At 43.1% G+C, this 25027-nt stretch overlaps 1 protein-coding gene across 2 annotated transcripts in view; it reads right to left on the bottom strand.

Annotated features, from left to right (window-relative positions):
• Positions 1–25027, bottom strand: part of LOC308468814 (connector enhancer of kinase suppressor of ras 2-like) — a 317637-nt gene that overhangs the window by 134762 nt on the left and 157848 nt on the right. For both annotated transcript variants that reach the window (XM_080991239.1, XM_080991238.1), the window contains exons 6-8: positions 23906–24025; positions 16138–16197; positions 3509–3577 (exon numbers count right to left, since the gene is read on the bottom strand). In XM_080991239.1, coding sequence (XP_080847365.1) covers positions 3509–3577; positions 16138–16197; positions 23906–24025 — 249 coding nt within the window. The remainder of the gene's footprint in view (positions 1–3508; positions 3578–16137; positions 16198–23905; positions 24026–25027) is intronic.

The following is a 25027-nucleotide window of genomic DNA, read 5'->3' as shown; positions in this document are numbered from 1 at the left end:
AGAGACTCCAAAGAAGATCAGTAAACAGTGCAGTCGCAACAATAGTATTATTAAACACCTTTAAACTGCTCAGCATTTTGTAAGCACGGTACAAAAGGGAAGACAGTCTCTGCCTGAAGGCTCACAATCTAATGGACACGAAGTAAAAGGGAAAAGAACTGGGGAGGGGAAAGGAATGCAAGCACTGGAGGAGCTCGTCCTTTGTTATGCAATGGATGTGGCTTTTTCCATGATGCACTTCTTGGGAGGCAGGGGGTCAGCCTATTTGTGGCCAAGAGTCACATGGCTGGTGGCATAGGCTAGAACATGCCTCCCTTCCAGTAACAGGTGGTTAGAGTAGAGTGTTCTTTCATGAAGGGAGATGGGTGGGGGGAAGCAAGCTTCCTAGAGCTGCTCATTCTTGGGACAAAAGATTGGACAGGTTAGTCTCCCCCTTGCCATAGGTTGGGGTGTAGCTCCCACTGGCCCTTGGCCCCTTGACACACTCCAGGATGTGCCTCCCTTTGATTCTGTAACCCTAGAGCAACATACCTTGCTCCATAAATATCAGAAAAGCAGAGAGCTGCCTTACACCAGGTGAGACCATGTGTCCATCAAGTGAAGTATTGCCTAGCAATGTAGGTATATAGAAAGCTGCCTTCTGCTGAGCCAGACCTCTGGTCCATCCAGCTCAGGACTGCCTACACAGACTGGCAGCAGCTCCACCATGTTTCAGACAGAGAGTCTTCCCCAGTCCAACCAGTAGTTACCCTACCAATATTTTTTTTTTAAAATGATATTTATTGGAATTTTTTTTTTAAAGTTACAAAAGAAAACAAAGTAGAAAAAAAGAAAGACAAGCAACTTCCAACAATACAAATACAAATTCAAAATAAGAGGGGGGAAAATACACCACAAACATTTAAAAACATTTAAAAACAAATCCATTATTCTAAACTCCTCAACTGTCATTACCTTCTTTCTTTGACCTCCTCCTCCTCCCTTTTTTTGTATCCTGGTTGTTAATTGTCACAGCAAATCCTTTCCATATTTCATAATATTCTGTCATTACATTACCTTAAACTATTTTAATCTTATCTTACTATAAAAAACCTTGAAACTTAAAACTTAAATCTTATTTTTACCAACTTCTCATAACCATAATATTCTTACATAATTCTTTAAACATTTTTACTAAAGCCAAGTAATTTCATTCCAACATTTTTCTAACGTTCATCAATTTTATAAAACAGTCCTAGTAGTAAAAAAAAGAAATAAAAACAAATCCAATCTTCATCCAGCATCCCTTCCTCCTGGTCCCAGGTTTTGTCAGTCCTTATTATCCCATCGATCTAGCGCATTAACCTGGTAACCTTATATCCGAGGCCCTTAAGTCTCTTCCATGTCCCTTCTGCAGCTCTTCTTCATATTTGTAACTGTATTTTCCCTTGTCTCCTGCTCGTTTCACTCGTGGGAACTCCAGCTTAGCAATATTTTTGACCCTTCTCGACAGATCAGCCCCTTTTCCATAATCGACACTAAATTCCATGTGGTATTTAAAAACATGTTTCAAAATCCCTCCAAAATTGAGAGCCCCCACAATCCCAAACATCTCACGGCCCATTGCCAGACTTGAAAAGTCCCAACATCCCTGCATAGGGGGGTCTATCCAACCCCCCATTTCCAAACCAAACCAAACTTTTTCTTTCCAAATCTGGCTTTTTCCAAGTTCATTTGTCAAATCCGAAAGCTCATATTCCTGTTGGGCCTGTTCTGTCAGGGCACACTCCTGATTTAACTCCTGGGTGGGCTCCACATATTTTCCCACTGCCTGTTCAAAATTTCCCACTGCCTGTTCAAAATTTCTAATCGAATCAGCCATCAAATTCGTCTTCTCATGTAGCTGTTCCAGTAGGGCATTTGTTTTATAGAAAGCACACAACAGAGCTTCTGAATACATTGTCCTGCAAGGTCAGATGTCTATTCCCACGATTGTAATCTGTAACAGCTGCCAGCTCCCCGGAGTTGGTTACAGTTTCACAGTCTCCCTCTAGGGGGAAAACTTCTATTTGATCTTTCTTTTAAAGACAAGTCTAGCAACGGAGTTTCCTTTTTCAGATATTTTATCAATATTTGTTCCTTTAAGGTGCGAAAGGAAACAATGGAATCACTATGTTTCTCTTCTTTTAGCTATCTGTCAAAAGCGTTTGTCTCTGGTCAATGAGCTTCAAACGTCAGTCCTGATACCTCGCTCCAGGATCAGGACGGTGGAAAGTTACTTTACTTTAAACTCACTTCTGCCGGTTTAAACAGTCCGAAAAAGATCCCCCTTCTTCTCCTGCTGCCGAAGGAGGGTTCAACAATTTTAAATGATGAAAGCCAATCCTTTCAAGGCGATTTTCTGAGCTCTAGTATACATTGTCTTTGCTTTATTCTGTCTACAAAGAAAAGGAAGGCTGACTTCCTGTTTAGACCTTCCCGTTTCAGTACCAAATTGAAGTAAAAATTTAAGTCCAATTCCTTTCTTATCACAAGTCCTTATTTAAAGTCCAATTGTTCAAAGTTTAAGTACTCACGGGTGCTTATTTTAGAAGCCAAATTGTCCCAGGAAAAAGGCAGCGCTCTCCAGCAACGGCTGTGCGGCTTCGCTCCACGGAAATAGCAGTTGACTCACAGCACCGCGCCACTTCCCCCTCTTCGCTTCAGAGCCCGTTAATGGGTTCCTTTGCGGGTTGGGGGGGCGCTAAGGGTGCCCGCTGAGTCCCATGGTCACAGGCTTCATCCGCCTGTGATTTTTAAAAGGGTCCCCACTTTGCCGTAGTGGAAAAGACCCGTTTTGCGCGGAGCTAGTCCCTCCAGTTCAGAGGGAGTCCGCCATTGCCGATGGCGCCACCCCGGAAGTCCAGTAGTTACCCTACCAATAAGCTATGGCCCCCTTCCCCAATTGGAAAAGACCTTTCACATTGCCTGCTTCCTTGTCACTTTAAATGGAAATGCTGGGGACTGAACGTGGGAACTTCTGCCTGCAAAGCGCTGAGCTATGGTCCCAAACCCAGGAGGGGTTGCCATTAGTTGGTAATGACTCGCAGTGAAAGATTCTCTTACCTGGCACTTCCTGCTTACATTAAAACATTAAAGGCTTTATCCCCTCCCTCTGCCAAAAGCCTTTGTTCTGAATCAAGCCTGAGTATGCATTCCTTTTGGCAAAAAAGACAAATCAATATATTTCAAACTTTTCCCCAGCAACGTCAGGACAAATTCGCAGCAGAAATTGTGCCTAAGGATAGCAACTCTAAATAAGCATTTGCAATAAGCTGGTGTTGCTAACAAGGGGGGATCTTTATACCAGCCTTCACCAACCTAGTGTCCTCCAGGTGTTTTGGAGTACAATGCCCACCAGTCCCAGACGGTGCAGTTGGCTGTGATGGTTGGGACTGATGGGAGCTGTCAGAAATATCTGAAAGGTGGTGAACAATGAAGCCAGGTGGAGATGAATAGAGACACTCGGATTAATTGGAAAAGTACTCACCACAGTTTGATGGTTGACTTGGATCACTTCATCCCCTGCATGGATTTTCTTGCACTGGTCTGCTGGAGACTAAAGGCAAGAGAATGGTGGGGGGGGAGAGAGAGAAACTTGACAATGGGAAAACCCAGTGGTGGAATTCTTCACACTTTGCAACTGTACTATTACAATTCTAGTCCATGGCATAATTCTGTCTGGCACCAAGATAATATTGATTCATTCTTTACAAAGTGACACTCTTAAGCCCTCTTCAGGCTTTCAAAAGGAATGTGTGAGGACTGGGGAGGGAAGAGTCTATCAGTTTTGGTTCTCTCTGTTTCTCATTTTCCCCAATCTTAAACTCAGTTCTCCATGTTTTGCAAAGATTTACAGGTTTTGTTTCATTTTTAAACCCTCATGAAAATTCATCAGCACTTTAATGCACACTTCTCCCAATGAAGGCATTTTTATATGCAGTTTTGACTAATGTACACATTTTGGCAAGCAACTTCCCCTAATATAATGCATTTTCGTATGTTATTTTCAATGTTCTATATGGTTTTATGCAGTTTCCTCATAAATGTGCATTCTTGTAAACGTGGTTTGGTTGGAGAACTGTATCATAAAATTTAGATGTAACTGATGACTTCCTCCCTCTCCTACATTTGCATTGCATTTCCTTTGCATTGAAACAAATGGGAATGGAATAATGCAGTGGCAACATAATTTATATGACCTAATTATACATAAGTTACATAATTTTGCCACAATGGACAGTGGGACAAATAAAGCCGCTTTTAGCAAAGATGATATGCAGTGGAACAGAAACAGTGGCTGGGGGACACTGTCATAGGACGGAGGCCCTAACGGAGACTTTGTAGGAACACTGGAACATATGAAGCTACTTTCTGCTGAGTCAGGCCGTTGGTAAATCTAGCTCTGTATTGTCTACACTGACTAACAACAGCTCTCAAAGATTGCAAACAGGGTTCTCTCACCCTATCTGCAAATGCCAGGTATTCAACCTAGAACTTTCTACATGCAAGGTAAAGGTAAAGGACCTCTGACAGTTACGTCCAGTCACGAACGACTCTGAGGTTGCGGCGCTCATCTCACTTTACTGGCCGAGGGAGACGACGTTTATCCGCAGACAGTTTTTCCGGGTCATGTGGCCAGCATGACTAAGCCGCTTCTGGCAAACCAGAGCAGCACACGGAAACGCCGTTTACCTTCCCGTTGGAGTGGTACCTATTTATCTACTTGCACTTTGATGTGCTTTCGAACTGCTAGGTTGGCAGGAGCTGGGACCGAACAACGGGCGCTCACCCCGTCGCGGGGATTCGAACCGCCAACCTTCTGATCGGCAAGCCCAAGAAGTCTGGTGGTTTAGACCACAGTGCAAGGTAGATACTTATTATGAGCTGCAGCTCTTACCCTTCCTGGAGATTATGGGGACTGAACCTGGGAACTACTGCATGCAAGTAAGATGCTCTACCACTGAACTGTGGCCCTTTCCCCCTCCTGCATGGATCCAGCCCTGCACCAGAGATGGAATTTTCTAATCAGCCCAAACACATGATATTACAACAGTTCCCACATTCAACTGGCACTTATTAAGCATAGAGAAATCAAGCGAGATAGATGCATGTGTGAAGCAGGTGTCTGCTGTGATGATGCTTGATCCATTATGTCTCATTCCCCATGAATATGTATGAACTCTCCCTTAGATCTCTTCCAACATAAGCTGCAAAGGTTCAGGCTAGGCTTGTTTTTCAAGTTGCCTCTCTCTTCCCTGCCCTCCCCATCTCTTGACTCTGACCCAGCTTTTTCTGGTATCTTTTTCAATTACATCTTGGCTGGGGTCAATTATTCCTTCAAAAGAGAAGCCAAATCAATTGGTTGAAGTACTAGGAATGAAACATCTTTGATGTTGCTTTTATTTCACTGAACATTTCGAGCAGAAACGAAGTGGCAAGCTGTGGGTGTGTCCTACTTCCTTATGTTTGCTGAACAGCAGCCCCAAAGATGAGGGACATCCGCCACTAAAAGATTTATGGCTTTCATTTGGTCGTCGACTGACAAATTTCTCCTAGTAAAACATTTATAAGCTTTTTAACAAAAGATGCTTCTTCTTCTTCTCTGCCACCTTCCCTATTCCTTCTCCTATTTTTCTTTTAATAAAGTATGTTGCTTTCGGTAGCAAAAACGGCAGTGGAGGTGGGGATTCTGTAATAAGATAGTGTACAATTGATTTTGGCTGGAGTTCATGGCAGATTCCTGGATCTGGAAAATACTGTAAAGTATATCCAAACACCAGAAGGGTATAACTAAAGAAGACACTTAAGGAAAGTGGCAGGATTTTATTGCACTTGTCAGAAACCAGATGCTTAAGCAAGCCAGGGCACAGCTAGCTATAAACAAAAAAGTAAAAATCTGTACAGTGGTGCCTCGCAAGACGAAATTAATCCGTTCCGCGAGTCTCTTCGTCTAGCGGTTTTTTCGTCTTGTGAAGCAACCCTATTAGCGGCTTAGCGCTATTAGCGGTTTAGCGGCTATTAAAGGCTTAGCGGCTAAAAGGCTATTAGCGGCTTAGAAAAAGGGGGGGGGAGCGAAAAAAATCGCAAGACTCGCAAGACTTTTTCGTTTTGCGAAGCAAGCCCATAGGGAAATTCGTCTTGCGAAGTGCATCGAAAAACGGAAAACCCTTTCGTCTAGTGGGTTTTTCGTCTTGCGAGGCATTCGTCTTGCAGGGCACCACTGTATTAACCTAAGAACAGCCCTGTTGGATGAGGTCAAAGGCTCATCTAGCTCTGCATCCTGTTCTCACAGTAGCCCAACCACATGTCTATGGGAAGCCCACAAGCAGGACATGAGGGCAACACTAACCACTAACTACATGTAAGGTAAAGGTAAAGGGACCCCTGACCATTAGGTCCAGTCGTGACCGACTCTGGGGTTGCAGCACTCATCTCGCTTTATTGGCCGAGGGAGTCGGCGTACAGCTTCCAGGTCATGTGGCAAGCATGACTAAGCCGCTTCTGGCAAACCAGAGCAGCGCACAGAAACGCCGTTTACCTTCCCGCCGGAGTGGTACCTATTCATCTACTTGCACTGCATGCTTTTGAACTGCTAGGTGGGCAGGAGCAGGGACCGAGCAACAGGAGCTCACCCCGTCGCGGGGATTCGAACCGCCGACCTTCTGATCGGCAAGTCCTAGGCTCTGTGGTTTAACCCACAGTGCCACCCGTGTCCTGGATCTACTTGTAGTTCCTAGCAATTGGCATTCAGAGGCATACTGCCGCTGCTGGTGAAGGTAGAACAAAGCCATGGTGGGCAGCAGTCGTTGACAGCCTTATACTCCATGAGTTCGCCTAACCCACTTTAAAGACATCCAAGTTTGTGGCCACCACCACGTCTTGTTGCGGAGAATATCATAGTTGGAACTATGTGAAGAAGTACTTCTTTTTGTCTGCCTGGGTAAGGCAAGGTTCAAAAGCCCAAACTACCAAAATAACTGGACTGCTCAGAAGGCAACAGGGCACATGGGAACATAGGAAGTTGCCTGAGGCAGACCTATTGGCTTAGCTAGCTCTGTATTGTCAACAGCGAGTGGCAGTATCCCTCCAGGGTTTCAGGCAGGGTTCTCTCCCAGATCTACCTGGAAGTGCCAGGGATTGAACTAGTGGCCTTCTGCTTGCAAACTGGATGTTCTGCCACTGAGCTATGATAACCCTTCCATATATAATGCCTCATTATCACAACAAACAAAAAAAGAGCTCCCACTTGTGCTAGGATACCTTGGTTGCCATTTCAATTAAATTTGTGGCGCAAAGCACACACAAGAATTAATGGCAGAGGAATGGGAGGTGGGGGAAGATTGCAAAGGAAATTGCATTTCTTCACTGGAAGGAAGGTGTGACAAAGGGTTTCTTGGTGGCTGCAAAAGGAGGACAAAACTCAAAAATCGGGCAATAATAGGATGGTTTAGAAACAACTTCATCTAGCATCTGGCGTGGACCATTTCCCAAAAATACCGAGAAAGTATGGAGAAAGTTATTTTGGGACAGTTAAGAAGACATGCTTGTCTTTCTTTACTCTGGCTGATAAACATCTATCAGGTTTTAGGTTTAAATGTTTTAAATCTTCTGTACCGCTGTGTTTGTTTACCCTTTCTGAGAACTAGTTTCTGAGAACCAGAAGCTAAGATTGTGGGCTTTTGCCTGTGTAAGGATTAAAACCTCAGGCTGAGAAGCCACAATCAAAATGGGTCAGGAACTTAGGAAGCTGCATTATAATGGGTGAGACCCATTATAATTCTACCAGGGGCCCTCCAGAATTCCAGGCAAGGGACATTCCTAGAGAGGACGGGGATTGGAACTGGGACCTGTTAGGCTATGGCCCTCCCAAATCACATTGCCTATTTCTTTCCATTTCCTTTCTTTTTCTCTCATGTAGACTTTGACCCACCCACTCCCTCCCCCACAAAAAATAGCCGACATCCTTGGCATTGTGGTGCTTCTTTCCAGCCTGTCTCCCCCTTACTAATCATGGATTTATAATACTGGAGTAGATTAAAATATAATGAAGAAAGTGAAAGCCTGCTGCTGGCATCTTTCTTTTCTTTTTCTTTAACATATAAAGCTTTTGACGCTATAAAGAAAATTATTATCTTGACACAAGGGCTATTTCTTTGCTTCAAAATGTAGAAGTGTGCTGATTCGAGGCTTCCACCATCATTATTTCCTGCCATCATTAAAATAGCACTTTATTCAAAAGCTCTTTATTACTTGGTTATTGCTGAAATGATCTTTACCACTGCCCGTGTGTTTATTTATCACATTTGCACCCCTCCTTTCCTCCAGGATGATATTATTTTATATATTAAATTTACATACTGTCCTTCTTCCAAAGATCTTGGGGCAGTTTACAGCATAAAAATGCATTTTATGATTTTGTAATTTTATGGTGTTTAATTGATATTGTTATACACTAACATAGTATTTTGCTTTGAGAGTTAGCAGTTTATAACATGTTCTTATAAAACAAATAAATACTTTAAATAAAGAAATACACTGATCTTAGGAAACTTGGAAGCTGCCTTATACCAGCTCAGACCTATTGGTCCATCTAGTTCAGCAGTGTCATGGACTAATTAGGCACAGAGGAATGGTGGGAGGAAGCAACTGGTGAAACACCAAGGGGAGAAGGCTGAGTCCAGGGACTGGTGATGGGATGACAATGAGTGCTCAGAGGCAGATGAGGGAGAAGACTGGGAAGAGGAGGTGTCAGAAGCTGAAAAGGTAACAGGGCTTAGTGAGCTGGGAGAGTTAGTGGCAGAGAGAAGTCCAGAATCAGAGGAAGAAGCTTAAGCTGGAGAGTGGGAGGCCAAGAGGCAGAGATTAGTCAGGCTGGAGAAGAGTCACAAATGTCTCTCCCTCCTACCACAACAAGCTCTCATCCCTCCTTCTCTCCCAAAACCAGAAGAGAGCTGAAACAGGCAGAGCAGCAGCAGGCTGCACACAAGCAGAGTTCCTGATTGCTTAGAAAAGCCCCTGGAGAAGAAGGGACTTAGATAGCTGTGGAGAGACAGGGACTTCATGAATCAGTCTTGGCAACTAATTCATGGGGATGAGCTGCTACACTCACTAGGCCTGACACCCTGTCAAGTCTGTGGAGATGGTGTTTCTGCTAATAAAGAGTTAACTTCAACTTTGAATGGTGTGATTTACTGACAGCTTGGTCTTTGACAGCATCGCCTACAGTGATTGACAGTGCCTCTTCAAGGTTTCAGGTGGAGAGGGTGCTTCTCCCAGCCCAACCTAGAGATATTAGGAGTTGCACCTAGGATCTTGTTCATGAAAAGCATTCACCCTACCACTGGACCTACTCTAGCCACCTTGATCTCCACTCATCCACCATTTTATTGCTGTTTTTCCACCCAAAAGGCATGGAACGGCTTGGCTCAGCTGTTCTCCCCCCTTCAGATTGATCACTGGTAATAGTGCCAGGCTCATTCCTAGTGGCATTTTCCACTAGCCTAAGAAAACAAAAAAGACCCAACAACCTTCCATCAAAACCCCTGCCTGAGACCTGGGGATAATGTTTCTAAGCAGCAATAAAACTTGCTCTTTACCTAGGTAAGCAAAAGCACAGTGCACTTCAACCAAGAGCAGGGACAATGTGTCATGCTTCAGAAGATGCTGCTCGCTACTTCCTGGATGTGTTCTATCTCCCCATCTAGGTTTCATTTGAGGTTTTTAATTGCAAATATGCCTGCAGACAGAACTCAATAAAAAAGAACGGCAGAACAGCCCTCCAGACCTCATCTTAATACTAATAGCTAAGAGCGCCGAGTGTCTAAAGTGGTTCACATATTAACTTTGTCCCGAGAGAGCAGAGGGGCCAGTGGGTCTAATTAGACCCATCAGGACTAGGTCTGGGTGATATCTGCTTTCCAGCATCGTAATATATTGCCAGCTAAACTTCGGGATATGGCAGTATATTACGATGTCAGAAAGGAGGTGGGGAGGAAGAAGGCAGTTATTGGTCACAGAGACAATTAGCTGTGTGAAGCTTCTGCCTCTTCCTGGAGAGGTCAGGCAGGCGGCACTTGCCTGGGTGGAACGTCCATTCTTTGTTCAAATGCCTCCAATGAAAGCTGGGCTCTGGTCATGCAAATAATGTCAAACCATGGTAATTTGTAGACTGTGTTTGTAGACTGTGGTTTGGCATTACGTATAACTGTGGCCTCTGTAGTTGTGGCTAGTAAAAAAAGAAACAATTCTACAAAACGGTTAGAACAAGGTGCTGACAATGCCATGGCTGCAGGTTCTACCCCCCCCCCCCCACATCGGACAGCTGCATACTGTATTTGGGCTGGACTAGATGATCCTCAGGATCCCAACTCTGATTCTATGAGTCAACAAGTGCCTTCTATGAAAATGGACAACACCGTCAAATTACCTTGACATGCAAAACTTGTTCCGATTGTAACATTTGCGGGGTGTGTGTGTGTGTGTGTGTGTGTGAGAGTTGTTAGCTTGGCATAGGATATGGGGTGGGTTTAGTGCAGCGTGTGCACAGCCTTTCATACTGTCAATGAACAGCATTTAAAAATCTATCAGCATTAGAGTCCATTAGAGTCCATCAGTGGCCAGCTACCCTGCAGCTGGCAGACGAGGATAGAAAGGCAGGCCAAGCCCTTGCATTAGCCTGCTGAGAACATTTGCGTGCTTCCTCAAGCAGTGGAAAGTTTCAGGACCCTTGCTTTTCACAGGGTCAGTTCCCTTTGGGGAAGAAACCACTGGAGACTTTTGTCCTGCTCTTTCATTAACTTATTTATTTGCATCTTGGAACAGGGGAGTGTGCGGAGGAAGGCATCCATACAGTTTTATAAAGCTGATTCATTTCCTCCTGCCATCCCACCAAGGTTATTTTCTGGTAGCTTTGCTGGCTATGTTCAAGTTGCTACCTTGGGGATGGGAAACTTCAGTCCTGATGGCCACATATGGCCCTCCTAGCCTCGTTGGCTGGCCCTTGGAACTCTCCCCAGGCCATGCCTTTTACCATGCTTTTGTCGGGCTGGAATGCATCCCTGAACTCTGATAATGACTCTTGTTTACTTGGATGGAGGATAGAAAGGGGCGTGAGAGTGTCTGCAGAAACAAAGCCCACTGTGCAAAGCCAAAATTGTAGGTAACCTTTGCCTCCCCCCCCCCCACTAGCATGCGGCCTCCTGAAGGTTGCCCAGAATGGAATGTAGCCCTTCCTGGCTTCTGTGCTAAAAAGTCTCCTTCAGTCCTCATCATAGGAGTTTTCTGAGTCCTTTCTAGCTCAAACAGGGCACCAGTCTCTTTCTTATATAAGCCTATATTTCCTTTAAGTTATCTTCAGGATAGTAAAAAGAAGGGAGGCAAATGGAGAGAGGGGAAAAAGAAGGGAGGGATAAATGCTTTGCAAGGTCTACCAAATTGTCATGGATATGACGCGATATAAATATCACAATAAAATTAGTGTGCGTGTTTTGTTGCTGAATTAGAATAATTGCCACAATTTATTCTAAATAGATTTTAGAGACATCTGTGAAGACAATATAATAGGCCAATAATCTCTCTTCCATTTCCTAACAATCAGAGTTCTACAAGCAATACAAATTGTTTAAGGCTTTCTCATCTGAAACTGTGTTATTCCTCCTACAGTGGCATGTGTCCTACCTTACAGAGGAGTCCGTTTCAAGGGCTGTCAGAAGGCAGCCCTCAATTGAAGGGAGTTTTTTATCTGGTCCAAATCTGGCTCAAACCTAAGAAGGCAGAGCAGGAACCTTGAACTTGCCCACCAACAGTGAACACCTGGACTGCAGACTGGGCAGGCACACATGGGACCTACAGTATTCATATATCCTTCTCCATGATGTACTGCCCTGTCTGAGTCCTACTTGAATTATAAATGGAATCATGGGGTTGTAGCCAATGCTACTTTTACTCAGAAGTAGATCCATTTAAATTAACAGAAATCACTACCTTAGGTCTATTAATTTAAACGGGTCTACTCGGAGTAGAAGTAAGTGTGCCACAACCCACAGTCTTTCTATTTAAATCGTAACCATTATTTCTAAATTTGCATCTATGCATACAAACTAGCATATGCTTTTTTAATGTAAATCTGTGCCCTCTTGTTGTTGTTTTTTTAAACGATGCATAAATGGCCACTCTTCTCTTCTTCATTTGAAGAGATAATACTCTGCTTTCTAAGGGTCAAATGAAACATGTCAGCTTCGTTCCAAGGCAGGGGAGGGGTTCTTGTCTAGGAGCAGCGTTTGTGGAACCTCACGCCACCCTTGCCCCATCCTGAGATGAAGGTGCAACTGTGGCGGGGGCTGGATCTGTGGGGGGCCCTGAAGATGGGGGTGGGGTCAAGCAGGGGAGGCCCCTGGAAGATTACCTGTGAGGTCCCTAAGATTCTGCAGACAACATCTTGCCCACAGGTTGGCAGTTCTGCAACCCTAATGTATGGGATCTTAAGGCATATCATGTAATGTTTTCTGGGCCATCATGATGCACAGGTAGTTTCTTTACTGCTTTGCCTCCTCAACGTCACTTTTAACGGTTTCAGTTTAGCTGATTTTAAATGGCCCAGAACACTAGCGGGTATAGTCCTCGCTAACAGGGAAGGATTGAGTGCTTGAACTAAATGGACTTTTCCCATCTCTAGTTAGCACGGTTCCTCAGCTTAATTACATATGACTATTTTATAAGCCCACCTAATTTCCTGGACCCAAATATGCTTCATTAAGCTCAAGGCTTTGAAACAGCAATCACAGTGAGATTAAAAATTGGAAATTGCGGGTCGGTGGGTGGGTAGGTAAGCAGGGGAGTGGAGGAGAGAGACACAAATGGCAGGAGGTTCAATTAAAAGCGAGTTGAATGATCTATTATCAGCAATAAAGATATTGCTATGCCTTCACCATCCCAGTGCCATCCAGCTGCTTTTGACTACAACTCCCATCAATCCAACCAGAATGGGACTGATGGGAGTTGTGGTTCAAAAGAGCCATGTCAGTTGAAGGGCCAAAGGTGTGTCACTCTCCCCTACTCCCCCACAAAGACGCTCCTGTTAAAGTTCATCCAGCCACTTTTGGAAATGTAACAGAGAAATAGTGAGAAGCATAGTTTGGCTGCAAACTGGGCCTCCCAGACAATGGGCAGGCAACAGATTCAGATTCTGTCTATGTGCTGAATGGGTTAGGGTTGTGCTAGGCTATCTATATTATGCACATCTTTATTGGGGGGATTGTGTGTATGCATTTTTTTGGTAAAAGGCAACAGCACCCCAGTATTATTATTACTATTTTAAGAAGGAAAGGAAAGCTATTTTTCAGGCCTATACACTGTGGTGGGAAATTTTTCTTCAATCTGAGGTTCACATTCACTCCCAGGCAATCTTCCATAGGTTGCACGATTGCAGTGGATGGAGCCAGCTGCAAAATTGGGGGTGGGCTGGAGGCAAAATGTGAGCAGAGCAATAGATGTAACTCTTACCTTTGCACAGTGGGCTACATTTGAGCAGCTAGATGCCACTCAGAGATACCCATACCTAAAGAGGTATTATCACAATCCAGCCAGGCAAAAGCAACAGTGGAGGGCATGGAGCAGGACCACGGAGGGGGTTTGGCCTAGGGAGGTGTGCCCTGGGGAGATTCCTGAGGGCTTGATGGAGAGGCTTGGAGGGTCACTTTCAACTCCCACAGATAATGCCAGGCTAAATCACAGAGCCATTTAATCTAAGCAGGACTTCCAGAGATCAAACAGCAGGCATTCAGATCTTTAAACAGTTGGAAAGGTTATCCCCCACTATGACAAAATCAGAACAAATTATGCATTAGGAATTATGCATAAGGGGCCTAAGCAAGTATTCATGATTTGTAAAATATTTAGAGTTCAAAATCCAGACTTTGTTGGTGCTGTATCTGGGCAATGTTATTAAAATAATTTACACCCCATCTTTCCATTTTTTATATTAAAAAAATGCTGTTATGCAGCTTGGGCTGGTTTTTAGTGAGGAAATTGTTTTGTGTTTTAAGTGTGCTTTAAATGTTTTAACTATGTCTCAGTTTGTATATTAATTGCCTAGAAAATGTTGTTGTCTGGGTGGTCACTGAACATTCTAAACAAAGCACATTAATAAATTCCCCCATACTCAAGGTGGCTCACAATGTATTTAAAAAGCAAATCATCACAACGGCAACAACTCTGTTAAAATCCAGATTAAAATCACAGATAAAAAAGACTCCTCAAAATCTCAGTGTGTTAGAGGAATAGGTTCAGCTCAGCAAAATACAGGAGAGAAAGGTCTTCCCAAAATTGTGGAAGGCCAGTGGAGAGGGGCTGAACCGGAGCCCCACATTTATTTATAATTTATTTATCTATACAGTTTTTAGATTGATTTCCATCAAAGGTCGCAAATGGTTTCCACCAACAAAGACACATGTAAAAACAGATGTAATTTAAAATCAAAGCAAACAATACAAAACACAGAATAGGATGGGTAGGCTAAACAACTCATTGACTAGATGACGAAAGGCCAATGATGTCATTGCCATCTGCACCTCTAGGAGGAGAGAGTTCCACACCCAGGGTACAATCACCAAGAAGGGCCTGTCCCAGCAGAGCAGAGCAAGTAATACTCACTGGCAGCATTGCAAGCACAGCGCCCCCACCAACTGATCTCAGAGATTGGGTATGCTGATATGGCAGAGATGCTCCATTTGGTAGCCATATGTAGGACGTTCCATAATATAGGCATGGCCATATGTTTCTATACCAGCTAAGTATCACCCACCAACAGGATGCAAAGAAGACTCAACACCCGCTTTTTCAAAAACCTATATAAGAGAGGCAGATTTGACAGCTGGAACTTCCCCTTCAGAGCATGGGTACAATGCAGATCCTATGAAATATGACAGAGTCCCTTTTGGAGTGGCACACTTTGATTAAAACTGGGTATAGTAATCAGGCGGAGATGGGCAGATAAAGTTGCTTTGAAGCCAGATCTGGCCCAAGGTCTGTCAAATGGCCACCTGATGTGAAATATATCCAGGCCCATTAGAGTTGCATGAATTGGCTGAGAGTTTGTACACCATCATCACTTTCACATCTAGGTAATGACAAAAAAGTGATGGATGTAAAAAACTTAATGAACAAAATGGCAAGCGAGGGAACTTTGCTCATCAATCACAATTCAGTAGCTAACTTAGGATTTCATGGCTCAAACTAAGCTCCTTTCCGCAATGGACAATTATGAATTATGAACTAAGTCCCAAGTATGGTCTGACCATTACTAAATCTTCATTTTCATCTCCATTACCAAGAACCTGATTCCATCATCTTTCAGAATTGAACTAACCCCCTCATTTAACATCAAGATATACTTCCCCCCCCCAGGAAACTGCTTTCTGTTCCAGTGTGTTTCTGAAAAGTCCTAATGATTGTGAGTAGACTGCTTAAGTACGCACTTTGAAATACTGTAAATGGGATGACTAACATAGCCAGTATTAAGAAGATTTCAACAGAACTTCCTTAACAGGGCAATTCTATTTTCCTGATCTTTGCTGCTAGAATGGGTTAGGTCCATTTTCTCCAAACAATGCCCATCTTCCCCACACCTAACATAGGTGACAATAGGATACTTCTTCCTGCTACTCCTCAATCCTTGACCAGAGAAATTGCTGACTGGGGAATGAGGTGTGGGGACCCTCCCATGTTATGACTCTGTGCCAGGACTTGTCTTCAGTGCAGTTCAAAAATCTAGGCCAGACATCATAATTATAGCAAGGTTCTTTTCTCTGGAATGTCTGTTACAACCTCTGGGAGCAATACACGAAGTGTCTATGCACTGTTGAGAACCTTGATTTTCTTTCTTACAGGGAAATAGATGCTATTTGTGGAATTTACTGTATTTCATATGGAAGATAACTAGAGAGAGCGAAAATAATGAGGCACAATTTGCCGGGAACGTCTCCTGTTCTTGTCTTACTGAAACAAATGAAGCAAATCCTAGCATACTCTGTCCATGGAGGATACCCAGTAAAACAGTTGTAACATTCAACTTATGGAGACAGAAGAATCAAGAAAATGATCACAGTGAACAAAACCTACGTTTTCTGTCGTTCCAGTGATCACGTGCAGCCCGTCATACGTTGACTTGATGTACATCCCCTGAGAAATAATGAGATGAGCAATGATTAATATACAACAGGCTATTAAGAATTTGCAAACAAGTGGAACCTGAAATCAAATGCTGCAGTGTGGAATGCACCTGCTCAGGGTTCCAGAAAGCAAGCTGAAGTCTCTTTTCATTCTACCTCCCCACCACCCCAATTTCCCATTTTCCCCTATAACAAGCAGCATCCTGTGGCCAGTAACTACACAAGAAGACATTGCTTTCCGTCCCATCCTGTATTCATTACATGCAGCACTGTATCCATTCTGCTGCAGCCCATCTTGCACCCAAAACTATGTTATTCAACTTGTTATCCACTGTGGTGAAATTAAGTTAAATTATGTTATTACATTGTTATCACATTATCCCTCCCCGTTCATTCACCGCAAAGGAAATGCAATGCAAATGAGGAAACATAATCAGCTGTATATCGTTTGCAGACTGAAAGCATCAGCATCAGCAAATACCAAATGCATTAGCTGGATTGATCAGTGTTCCAGACATAAGGAACTGTCAAACTCATTAGCCATTAAATGAGGGGTCTCAGCAGCTAGGTTTTTATCACAACACCAGTTTCAACTAAATAAAATATGCATGTTTTCATTTTCATATGTGGGGGGCGGGGGCGCCAAATGGCAAGGAATTGCTGCTTCCGTCAAGCCCTCCATATGAACTTCCAATGGTCATCACTGTTAGACAAAGAATGCTGGGCCAGATGGGCCTTTGGTCTGATTCAGCAAGGTAATTTTTGCCTGTCAGGAAGAGAAAGTGCATTTTGAAAGACCCGAGTCTACAGCTGGGATGAAAATTCCACCATACCAACCCAACCGCAATTCCCCAGCCCACTGATTGGCAGACACATTCTGCGGAGGTGCCATTTTGGCAAAATCAGCTTCTCCCAAATGGCTATTGGGTGTTTCTTGAGCTGACACCTCCCCCTGAATTTTTATTTTATTTTTTAATTCTGGGAGGAAAGGGGGGCTTCTAGTCATCAAGATAAGTTCTGCTCTTAGAATGGGAAAAGAATGAGAAGAATGAGAAAAGAGAGAGCTACTGTACCACCAGTGATAAGCTCCCTGGATCCTATGATGCAACTTAGGGATCCCAAAATCACTATCCGGGGTTTTTGCACTCCCCAGGATTTGAGCCATAAGCACTCATTTTGAAAAGAGCTGCTTGCAAGAACTCAGCTCCTCAGCAATTCATGACAAGCGATTGTAAACTCTGCAAGACTTCAAGCAGCAAGTCAAAGATCTTCAGAACCTGCTAATAAAGTCTTTTCATTTTAAAGTGCTCACATCTACCATTCAGCTTTAGTACAAATCAATGCAAAATGCCTGAAAGCCTGATCCTATGTGAGCCATTGTATCTACAAAGGAATGGCTAGGATGGCAGAGGTGGGGCATAGCAGCTGCTGCCTCACTGTACTGCTGGAAAAATTTCTAACTTAAAAGGAAACAGGTTTCTTTTCTCAAACTGAGCAAAATGTGTGAAATCTACCTGAGAGCTGAAATGAAAGTCTGTCCTAAAAACTTCCCATTCCCTTGATCCTCAAATAGAAAAAGCTAACGAGGTTGCTTTTGTTGTTTCCAGGCATTATCATTGCACATGAAAATCCAGAGACTGGGGGTGGGGGTGGGGGGACAACAGTGTATCAAAATGAGAAGCAGAAATGTGAATAAGATTTTTTTTAAGAAGTATTTTTATCACCAGAACCCACTTCTGTCATATTCTCTACGTTGAAGTACAGAGCTTCATCTCATTAAAAAAAATAAAAGTTGAAATATTATATGCTGTTTTTATTCAGCTTGTCTAGATGCATTGCTTTGTACCTAGAGCAAGATAGCTTTGGCTCCATTTTCTATTTAGGACAGATGTTCTGCTACATCGCTTTGAAACTGGCATGGAAAATGAAAAACAGGCAAGGGCAGTCTTTGCCAACCTGGTGCCCTCTGGAGATATTTGGGGCTACATTTACCATTAGCCTCAGCCAACAAGACCATGGTGGCTGGGGCTAATGGAAATTGTTGTCCAAAAGGTCTGGAAAGGGCAATCGGTTGCCAAAGGTTGATCAAGGGTGTAGCTAGACCCCCTTGCTAAGTGGGATTTCAAAGAAATGGATAGGAAATAGCCAAAGAACATGTCTGGATGCCTGTTGCTAAGCCAAAGCTATGTGCATGAAGACTGCAACCTGTACACATTTACCTGGGAATAGCCCTATTGAAGGGTGTATGTGATGTTAGGGGAGGGGAGGTGCCATGTTGTGCTCCTTCTGGGGTAGTTTGTCCACCTTTGGTTCCCACCCTGCACTCAGCTCTCACCTGTGGCTTCTAGAAGCTGTCAGCAAGCGATAGTGGAAAATGGCTTTGGCTAGCCGGTTAAACCAAATGATGGCAAGCAATATTTATATTTTACATTTTTATATCTTCATTTTAGATCTTATGATTTATGTGGAAAGTGTTTGATTCAGTTGGTGCGGTTTTTGATGTTTTATTTATTGCTTATGACTACTTTTGTACTTTTTCATGTTGCAAGCTGCCTTGAATGTGGCTTGAACTATGGAAAAGTGGCATACAAATACAATTATGTATGTATGTATGTTCTGCATGCGGACGCGGGTGGCACTGTGGGTTAAACCACAGAGCCTAGGGCTTGCCAATCAGAAGGTCGGCGGTTCGAATCTCCGCAACGGGGTGAGCTCCCGTTGCTTGGTCCCAGCTCCTGCCAACCTAGCAGTTCAAAAGCACGTCAAAGTGCAAGTAGGAAAGGTAAACGGCATTTCCGTGCGCTGCTCTGGTTCGCCAGAAGCGGCTTTGTCATGCTGGCCACATGACCCAGAAGCTGTACGCTGGCTCCCTCGGCCAATAAAGCGAGATGAGCGCCACAACCCCAGAGTCAGTTACGTCTGGACCTAATGGTCAGGGGTCCCTTTACCTTTACCTATGTTCTGCATGCAAGGAAAATGCTCTGCCATTGAGCTACGGCTCTTCCCTCTTGTAACCACAAAGATCTACTTTAACATTTTCTTGCGCTCACTGTTAGGGAGAGTCTCTAAGGGCCAGTTTATCCTTCATGGTAAGAAGATTCTGACACTAAAGGAAATGTATTGTTTCTGCAAGACAGCCTATGTCATGATGACACTGCTTCAGGGACCATTCCGCATTATGTTTAATCAAACAGGCAGCTCAAGCTGTACAAATTACCTGCACAGGGTTTTTCCTCAGTTGCCATCAGTTATGGGGTGGAAAAGGAGAAGCTGCTGCAGGATGTCTTTGGTCACACCAGGAAGTTTCTAATTTATTGTTATTACCAGCAAAAAAAGTCAGGTGTTCATGGCTGATCTGTTACAAGTAGTTCTCTCTGTGTGCATGCATGTGTGTGTTTATGTATTTTTATTGGGGGGGGGGTGTGCATGTGCATGTGACCTCTCACTGCCAGGGCTGAGAGGCAGGTTTTGCCCCCACTGGAACAACAGCCCTTAGTGTATTTTTCATTCTTTCCAACAAGAATGGATGACAAGTGTGTAGGAACCCAGGTCACTACATCTTAGCGAGTTGGCTCACTGGTCCATCTAGCTCAGTATTGTCTTCTTAGACTGGAAGCAGCTCTTCAGGGTTTCAAAGCAGCAGCTTCCCCCAGCTATACCCAGAGGTGCCAAGGATTGGACTTGGGATCATCTGCATGCAAAGGCAAATGCTCTACCACGGAGCTATTGCTCTTCACCACTGATTTGATAGTTAAGCCTTGCTTCCCTGCCAGCAGTAACTGTGTCATTATTAAACTCTGTGCTGGAAACAAGACAAGCACTGTTGACAGTTCTATTAGACCTCTTTTGCAGTTTTGATACCAATGTGCATGTTGGACCACCCGATTTATGGTGGTGGTGATCACCCCTGGAGGGTAGGCCTCAGAGCGGTGGTTAGTAAGGATGGATGAATCTGGCCGTTTCTGTTTCTCGTTTTTCCAAACTTAAATTCACATTTTCACATCAGTCTGCAATTTTGATGCAAACTTCTAATATACATGTTTGCATGCAATTTTGCCTAATATGCTGATTTTTTGCAGAGCAATTTCCTCTAAAACAATGCTTTTTTGTATGTTATTTTAACTAATATATGCATTTTCATGGCATCACAGAATTGTAGAGTTGGAAGGGACCCAAGGGTCATCTAGTCCAACCCCCTGCAGTGCAGGAATCTTTTGCCCAATGTGGGGCAACATGGGGAATATGTGTGTACACAGTACTTGGCTGCAGAACTACACCGCAAAAGCTATGTGTATTTTAAAGGACACCTGTGCTTGCTTTCACAATTGTTTGGGAAAGTGTGGATTAGGTAGGTGGGTTTGCCTTGAAATGCAAACTAATTCACATTTCTCCCTATTCCGTAGTAGTGAGGATTTCTGCTCATCCCTGTGACCTTCAGTTTATTGGGGTTCTGCAAGGTCTGCTCTTGTTGCTCCATCCTGTTTAACAGCTTTGGCAAAAGATTTGGGACCCTGTGCACTAAATATGCTGATAATTTAAAGCTCTATCCATAGCTCAGTGAACATCTGATATGTATGCAGAAAGCCCCAGATTCAATCCATGGCATCTCTGGATAAAGCTAGGGGACACCCCCGTCTGCAACCCCGGAAAGCCACTGCTAAACAGTGTAGACAATCCTGAGCTGTAGGGGCCAATGACAGCTTCCTGTATTCCTATGTTCCTTTTCATCTGGTCCCAGGAAAACTGTGGAGGCTGTGAACTGACAAATGGATCATAAGATGATTGTTATACGTTTTATGAAGCAAACCGATGTGTGATTTGAAAAGTTATTGTGCAATTTTATGATATCATGAAATAGACGTCTGTAAGAAATGGCTGATCTTAGCTTCACTTTTATTATCTGGATGTAGCTGAAGGAATAAAACTAATCAAGGTTTATTTTTAACATCTGTGCTCTTTCGCTACCCACCTCTCATGTTTGATCTTTTGTAAGGAGGGGCTCTTGATCCTATATCCTAGAGTGCTAATGAAATGATCCTTCGCCAAAGCTATCTGCACACACTATCCTAGGTTCTAGTTCTCAGTAGTACTAAAGTATGACAAAATGTTGAGAAAGGGCACTTTTACACCCAGGGCCCATTGTTCACCATTTCCTGCTCACCAAAGCAGGCAATGTACAGGTCAGGAGCCAAGTGAGAGTCAATGAAGTGCTAAATTCCCCTCTACTTTTCAGGAAGAAGGTGGAGGCTAAGATGGGTAGTTGTGTCCAAGGCAAGCTCCAGACCTTGTGCTTTGAACTAACCATGATCTTGGAACTTGACTCTGACTCTACCTGCCTGAGTGAGTCACCTTCAGGATTCTTTCATGCCCCACGGTAAGAACTGTGGATGGGGAAGAAATTTAGTTCTGTTTGCATTTTAATAAGAAATTACCTATTTCATGCTTAACAAACCAGTGTGTGTGAACTGAAACACAGTTCTCTTTAGAAAACTGCACAGCAGTGTTTGAAAAATTTAACAAAAAATTACATTACAAAAAGAAAAAGAAAACTGCACTTATGAGAAATTTGCAATGTGGTTCCTCAGCCAAATTTTGTGAGCAAAAAGGTGTATTTTGGGGAAAGGTGACACAATAAAATGCAGTATACAAACATGTGCATATTAGGAGAGATTTGCACTAAAATGCTGGAAATTTTACATGATACTTAAAAAAAAAAAACCTATGCAAACTGCTGTGGAAAACTGAATTTAAAATTGGGAAAATGAGAAAACAGCACATTCACCCATCCCTAGTGAAGACTGGACAATGAGCTTTCTTGCATTTAAACACAAAATGTTGAAACACAAACTGTTTCAACAGCTATCAGAGAGTGCTGGGCAATACTGGGGGGAAGAGGGGGACATAAAAGTCACAAAATAATGCAAACAATAAACATGAAAAATAGCATTCAAAGATGAGCCACCTGACAACAAGCTACATTAAGCTCAGCTGGGAAAAATATACTAACAAAATACTCAAACAAAAGAGTATAATTCTACAGCTTTTAGGCCACCAGTGCAAAGGACCTTCTTCTGACAGTTCTAACTTCATACACCAAAGGACTATGAAATGAAGCCTGATTCAAATAATGCATTCTTAAATAGCCCTCTGCTTGGTTCCCCAAATTTATCCTGGGAAATGCTCCTATTTTTGCATTGCTGCAAAAACCTTACCATACAAGCAGAGCTCTTGAATGAAGTAAAAATAAAATTGCATTATTCTGTACAATGTTTGTGCTTGGAGGGAAACAAATTATAAAACCCCCCTCATTGAAATAACTCATAGTTCTGCACTGTCTAACAATCATACAATGCAATCCATTCTGCTGTAATCTATGGGCTCCATCCACCAAACACTGTTCTTGTACAAATCCCATTAATGTAAATGGAGTTTGCATAGGAACGACACTTGGTTGAATGCCTCCTGTATTGACAAAATGCTAGGTGAAGTGAAGCAAGAATAGCATATCATTCTGAAAAAGAGACATCTCTGTTGGTCACCAGGGAAATTTCATATATCAAGGATTTGCTTGCAGCAGTTCTTGCCAGAGAGAAGGGAGATTTTTGACAACAGCATTTTCTGGAAATTGGATAAGAGTGAAATGGACTTCCCATGTTTCAGGCACTTGAGTGCCTATGAATTTGCAGGAGCAGAGAGGTCACAGAGAAGAAGCCAGAAGAAGCAAAATGTTGTTGCTAGGAACCTGTCTGAATCAGACCCTGCAGAGATCTCCTTTGAGGTCCGAGACCCCCAGAGATCCCTCAAAACTGAGAAACTAGAAGAGCCTGTAACACGCCCAAGGCAGCCTGAAGGATTTCGTCAAGAGACATTTATGCCCATTGGTTTCAATGGGTCTACTCAGAGTTTGACTGATACTACAATCCTCTTCATACTTACCTGAGAGTAAGAGCCACAGAATTCAGCAAAGTTTTATTCTGAGTAGACATGGTTAGGACTGCAACATAAGGCAAGCACTTACTGCCTTATGAACGAGCACATACAAAATCAACACAGATTGGAAATAGACTGGCCAATCCATCCCTATCATATTTAAATTTCATTCATTTCAATAAAATAAACCTGATTAAAGGGATGGAGGATAAATTCTATACTTCCCAAAACAATATGTGAACCAAAACAGCTATCCTTTGAAATTCACAGTTCTCTGAATTTTGCAACGTTGCTCTCCAACAAGATAATGTATACAAAAAATGTGTATATTGGGATGAAGCGTGCATAAAAAGGCACAGGTTAGTGAAAATAATGTACCAAAATGCATATTAGGGAAAACTGCTTGCAAGAATGTGTACATTAAGAGAAAGTGCATGAGAAACTGTATATATTAGGAGGAAAATCCCAAAGAATTTTCATCAGGACTTCCTCAAAAAAAAAAAAAAAAAAAAAGTTTGAAAGCTGATGTGAAAGGTGAAGAATCCAATACAAGACTGAAAATAAATTTGAAGAAATCAAGATTGCCAGGTTTGTTCAAAGCTACTAACTCTAGCAGGCAGGTTGCCAAGTTCATTAAAATAAATGTGTAGCGGGATGTGGGACGAAACCTCAAAGCCTGGGTGTCCCCACCACTTCACAAGCACCCTTTAGTATGAGGTGAGCATTTCATACATTAAATGCCTACCCAGCCTTGCTGAAAACCACCTTCCTAGATTGCTATTACTTACCAACCCTTCACTGGGCATGATGCTGGTAAGGTGAACAACTTCAAGGTGAGCTGATTGAGACACCAGAGAATCGGATGAGAGCGAAATGATGTGATCACAGATGCCAGAGAGTGTTTTACACTGGGGAGAAGAGAGAGAGAGAACATCATAAGCTTTTTTAGGGAAGCACTAAACAACTCAGCGTTAAAACATTACTCCAAGGAAACAATTCAGTATCATGTATTTTGCAAAAACTGGCTTAAGACTCTACTTGCTACACAAAATAATAAGAGGCAAGCCCCTGTTCAAATGACATAACCAAAGTTAGTGTCGGAATACATGGGTGTGAGGAAACCTGCAGCAAGGGTAGCTAAATGGCAGCCCCTCAGATGTCGCTGGATGACTCCCCAAATCCCTCACCATTGGTTATGCCTGCAGGGGTTGTTGGAAATTATAGTTCAGCAAAATCTTGTGCAAGGGAAAAATCAAAGACAAACCCACTGGCCTCTTACACAGGTCCCTGCTGCCATTCTAGCAATCCCCACATATTGGGCACTGAACATCTATTTTTCGAAGAGGTCAGCTTTGTTCAAGTAGGCTCCATGTTAGATTAAGAACTCTGTAGATAAAGATTCTATGTTGTGCAGGGAACTCACTAGAGTAGAGCAGGCACCCCACCCTTGCAGGTATTCATCCCCCCAACATAGGGAGGGGGCTTTTAGAAATGATGAAAGCTGCATTCATGTCATAGGTGGAAGGATCAACCACTCCTCCTTTCATGATGGCAATCACAAGTTAGTGGAGACTGAGTGCAGTGTCTCTGTCCAATTGAGAACCAAGGATTCCCACTCACAAGGAGGGAACTATGCATGCATAGCTTCCATGCAGACTTTCCAATGAACTCCTATATGGCCACCTGTTCACAGAAGGGTCCTTCTCATCCTCATCTCCAGCTCTGATGTCAGCAGAACTTTCCTCTCCAAGTTAGTTTTCATTTTACACAAAAATACCAAATTCGGAACATCTTCAGATGCTGTGATCCTCTGCTGCCAGGGGAATGCATAATCACTTCTGTCGTCAGCTGGCAACACAGAATTGCCTTGTGTAATGTGAAAAACTGAGGAGGGAAGTTGTTCAGACTGT

This window comes from Podarcis pityusensis (genome assembly GCF_964106645.2).
Source record: "Podarcis pityusensis genome assembly, chromosome: Z".
Classification (NCBI taxonomy): domain Eukaryota; kingdom Metazoa; phylum Chordata; class Lepidosauria; order Squamata; family Lacertidae; genus Podarcis; species Podarcis pityusensis.
The sequence above is the reverse complement of the archived record's forward strand: the minus strand, read 5'-3'. Positions and strand labels throughout refer to the sequence as shown.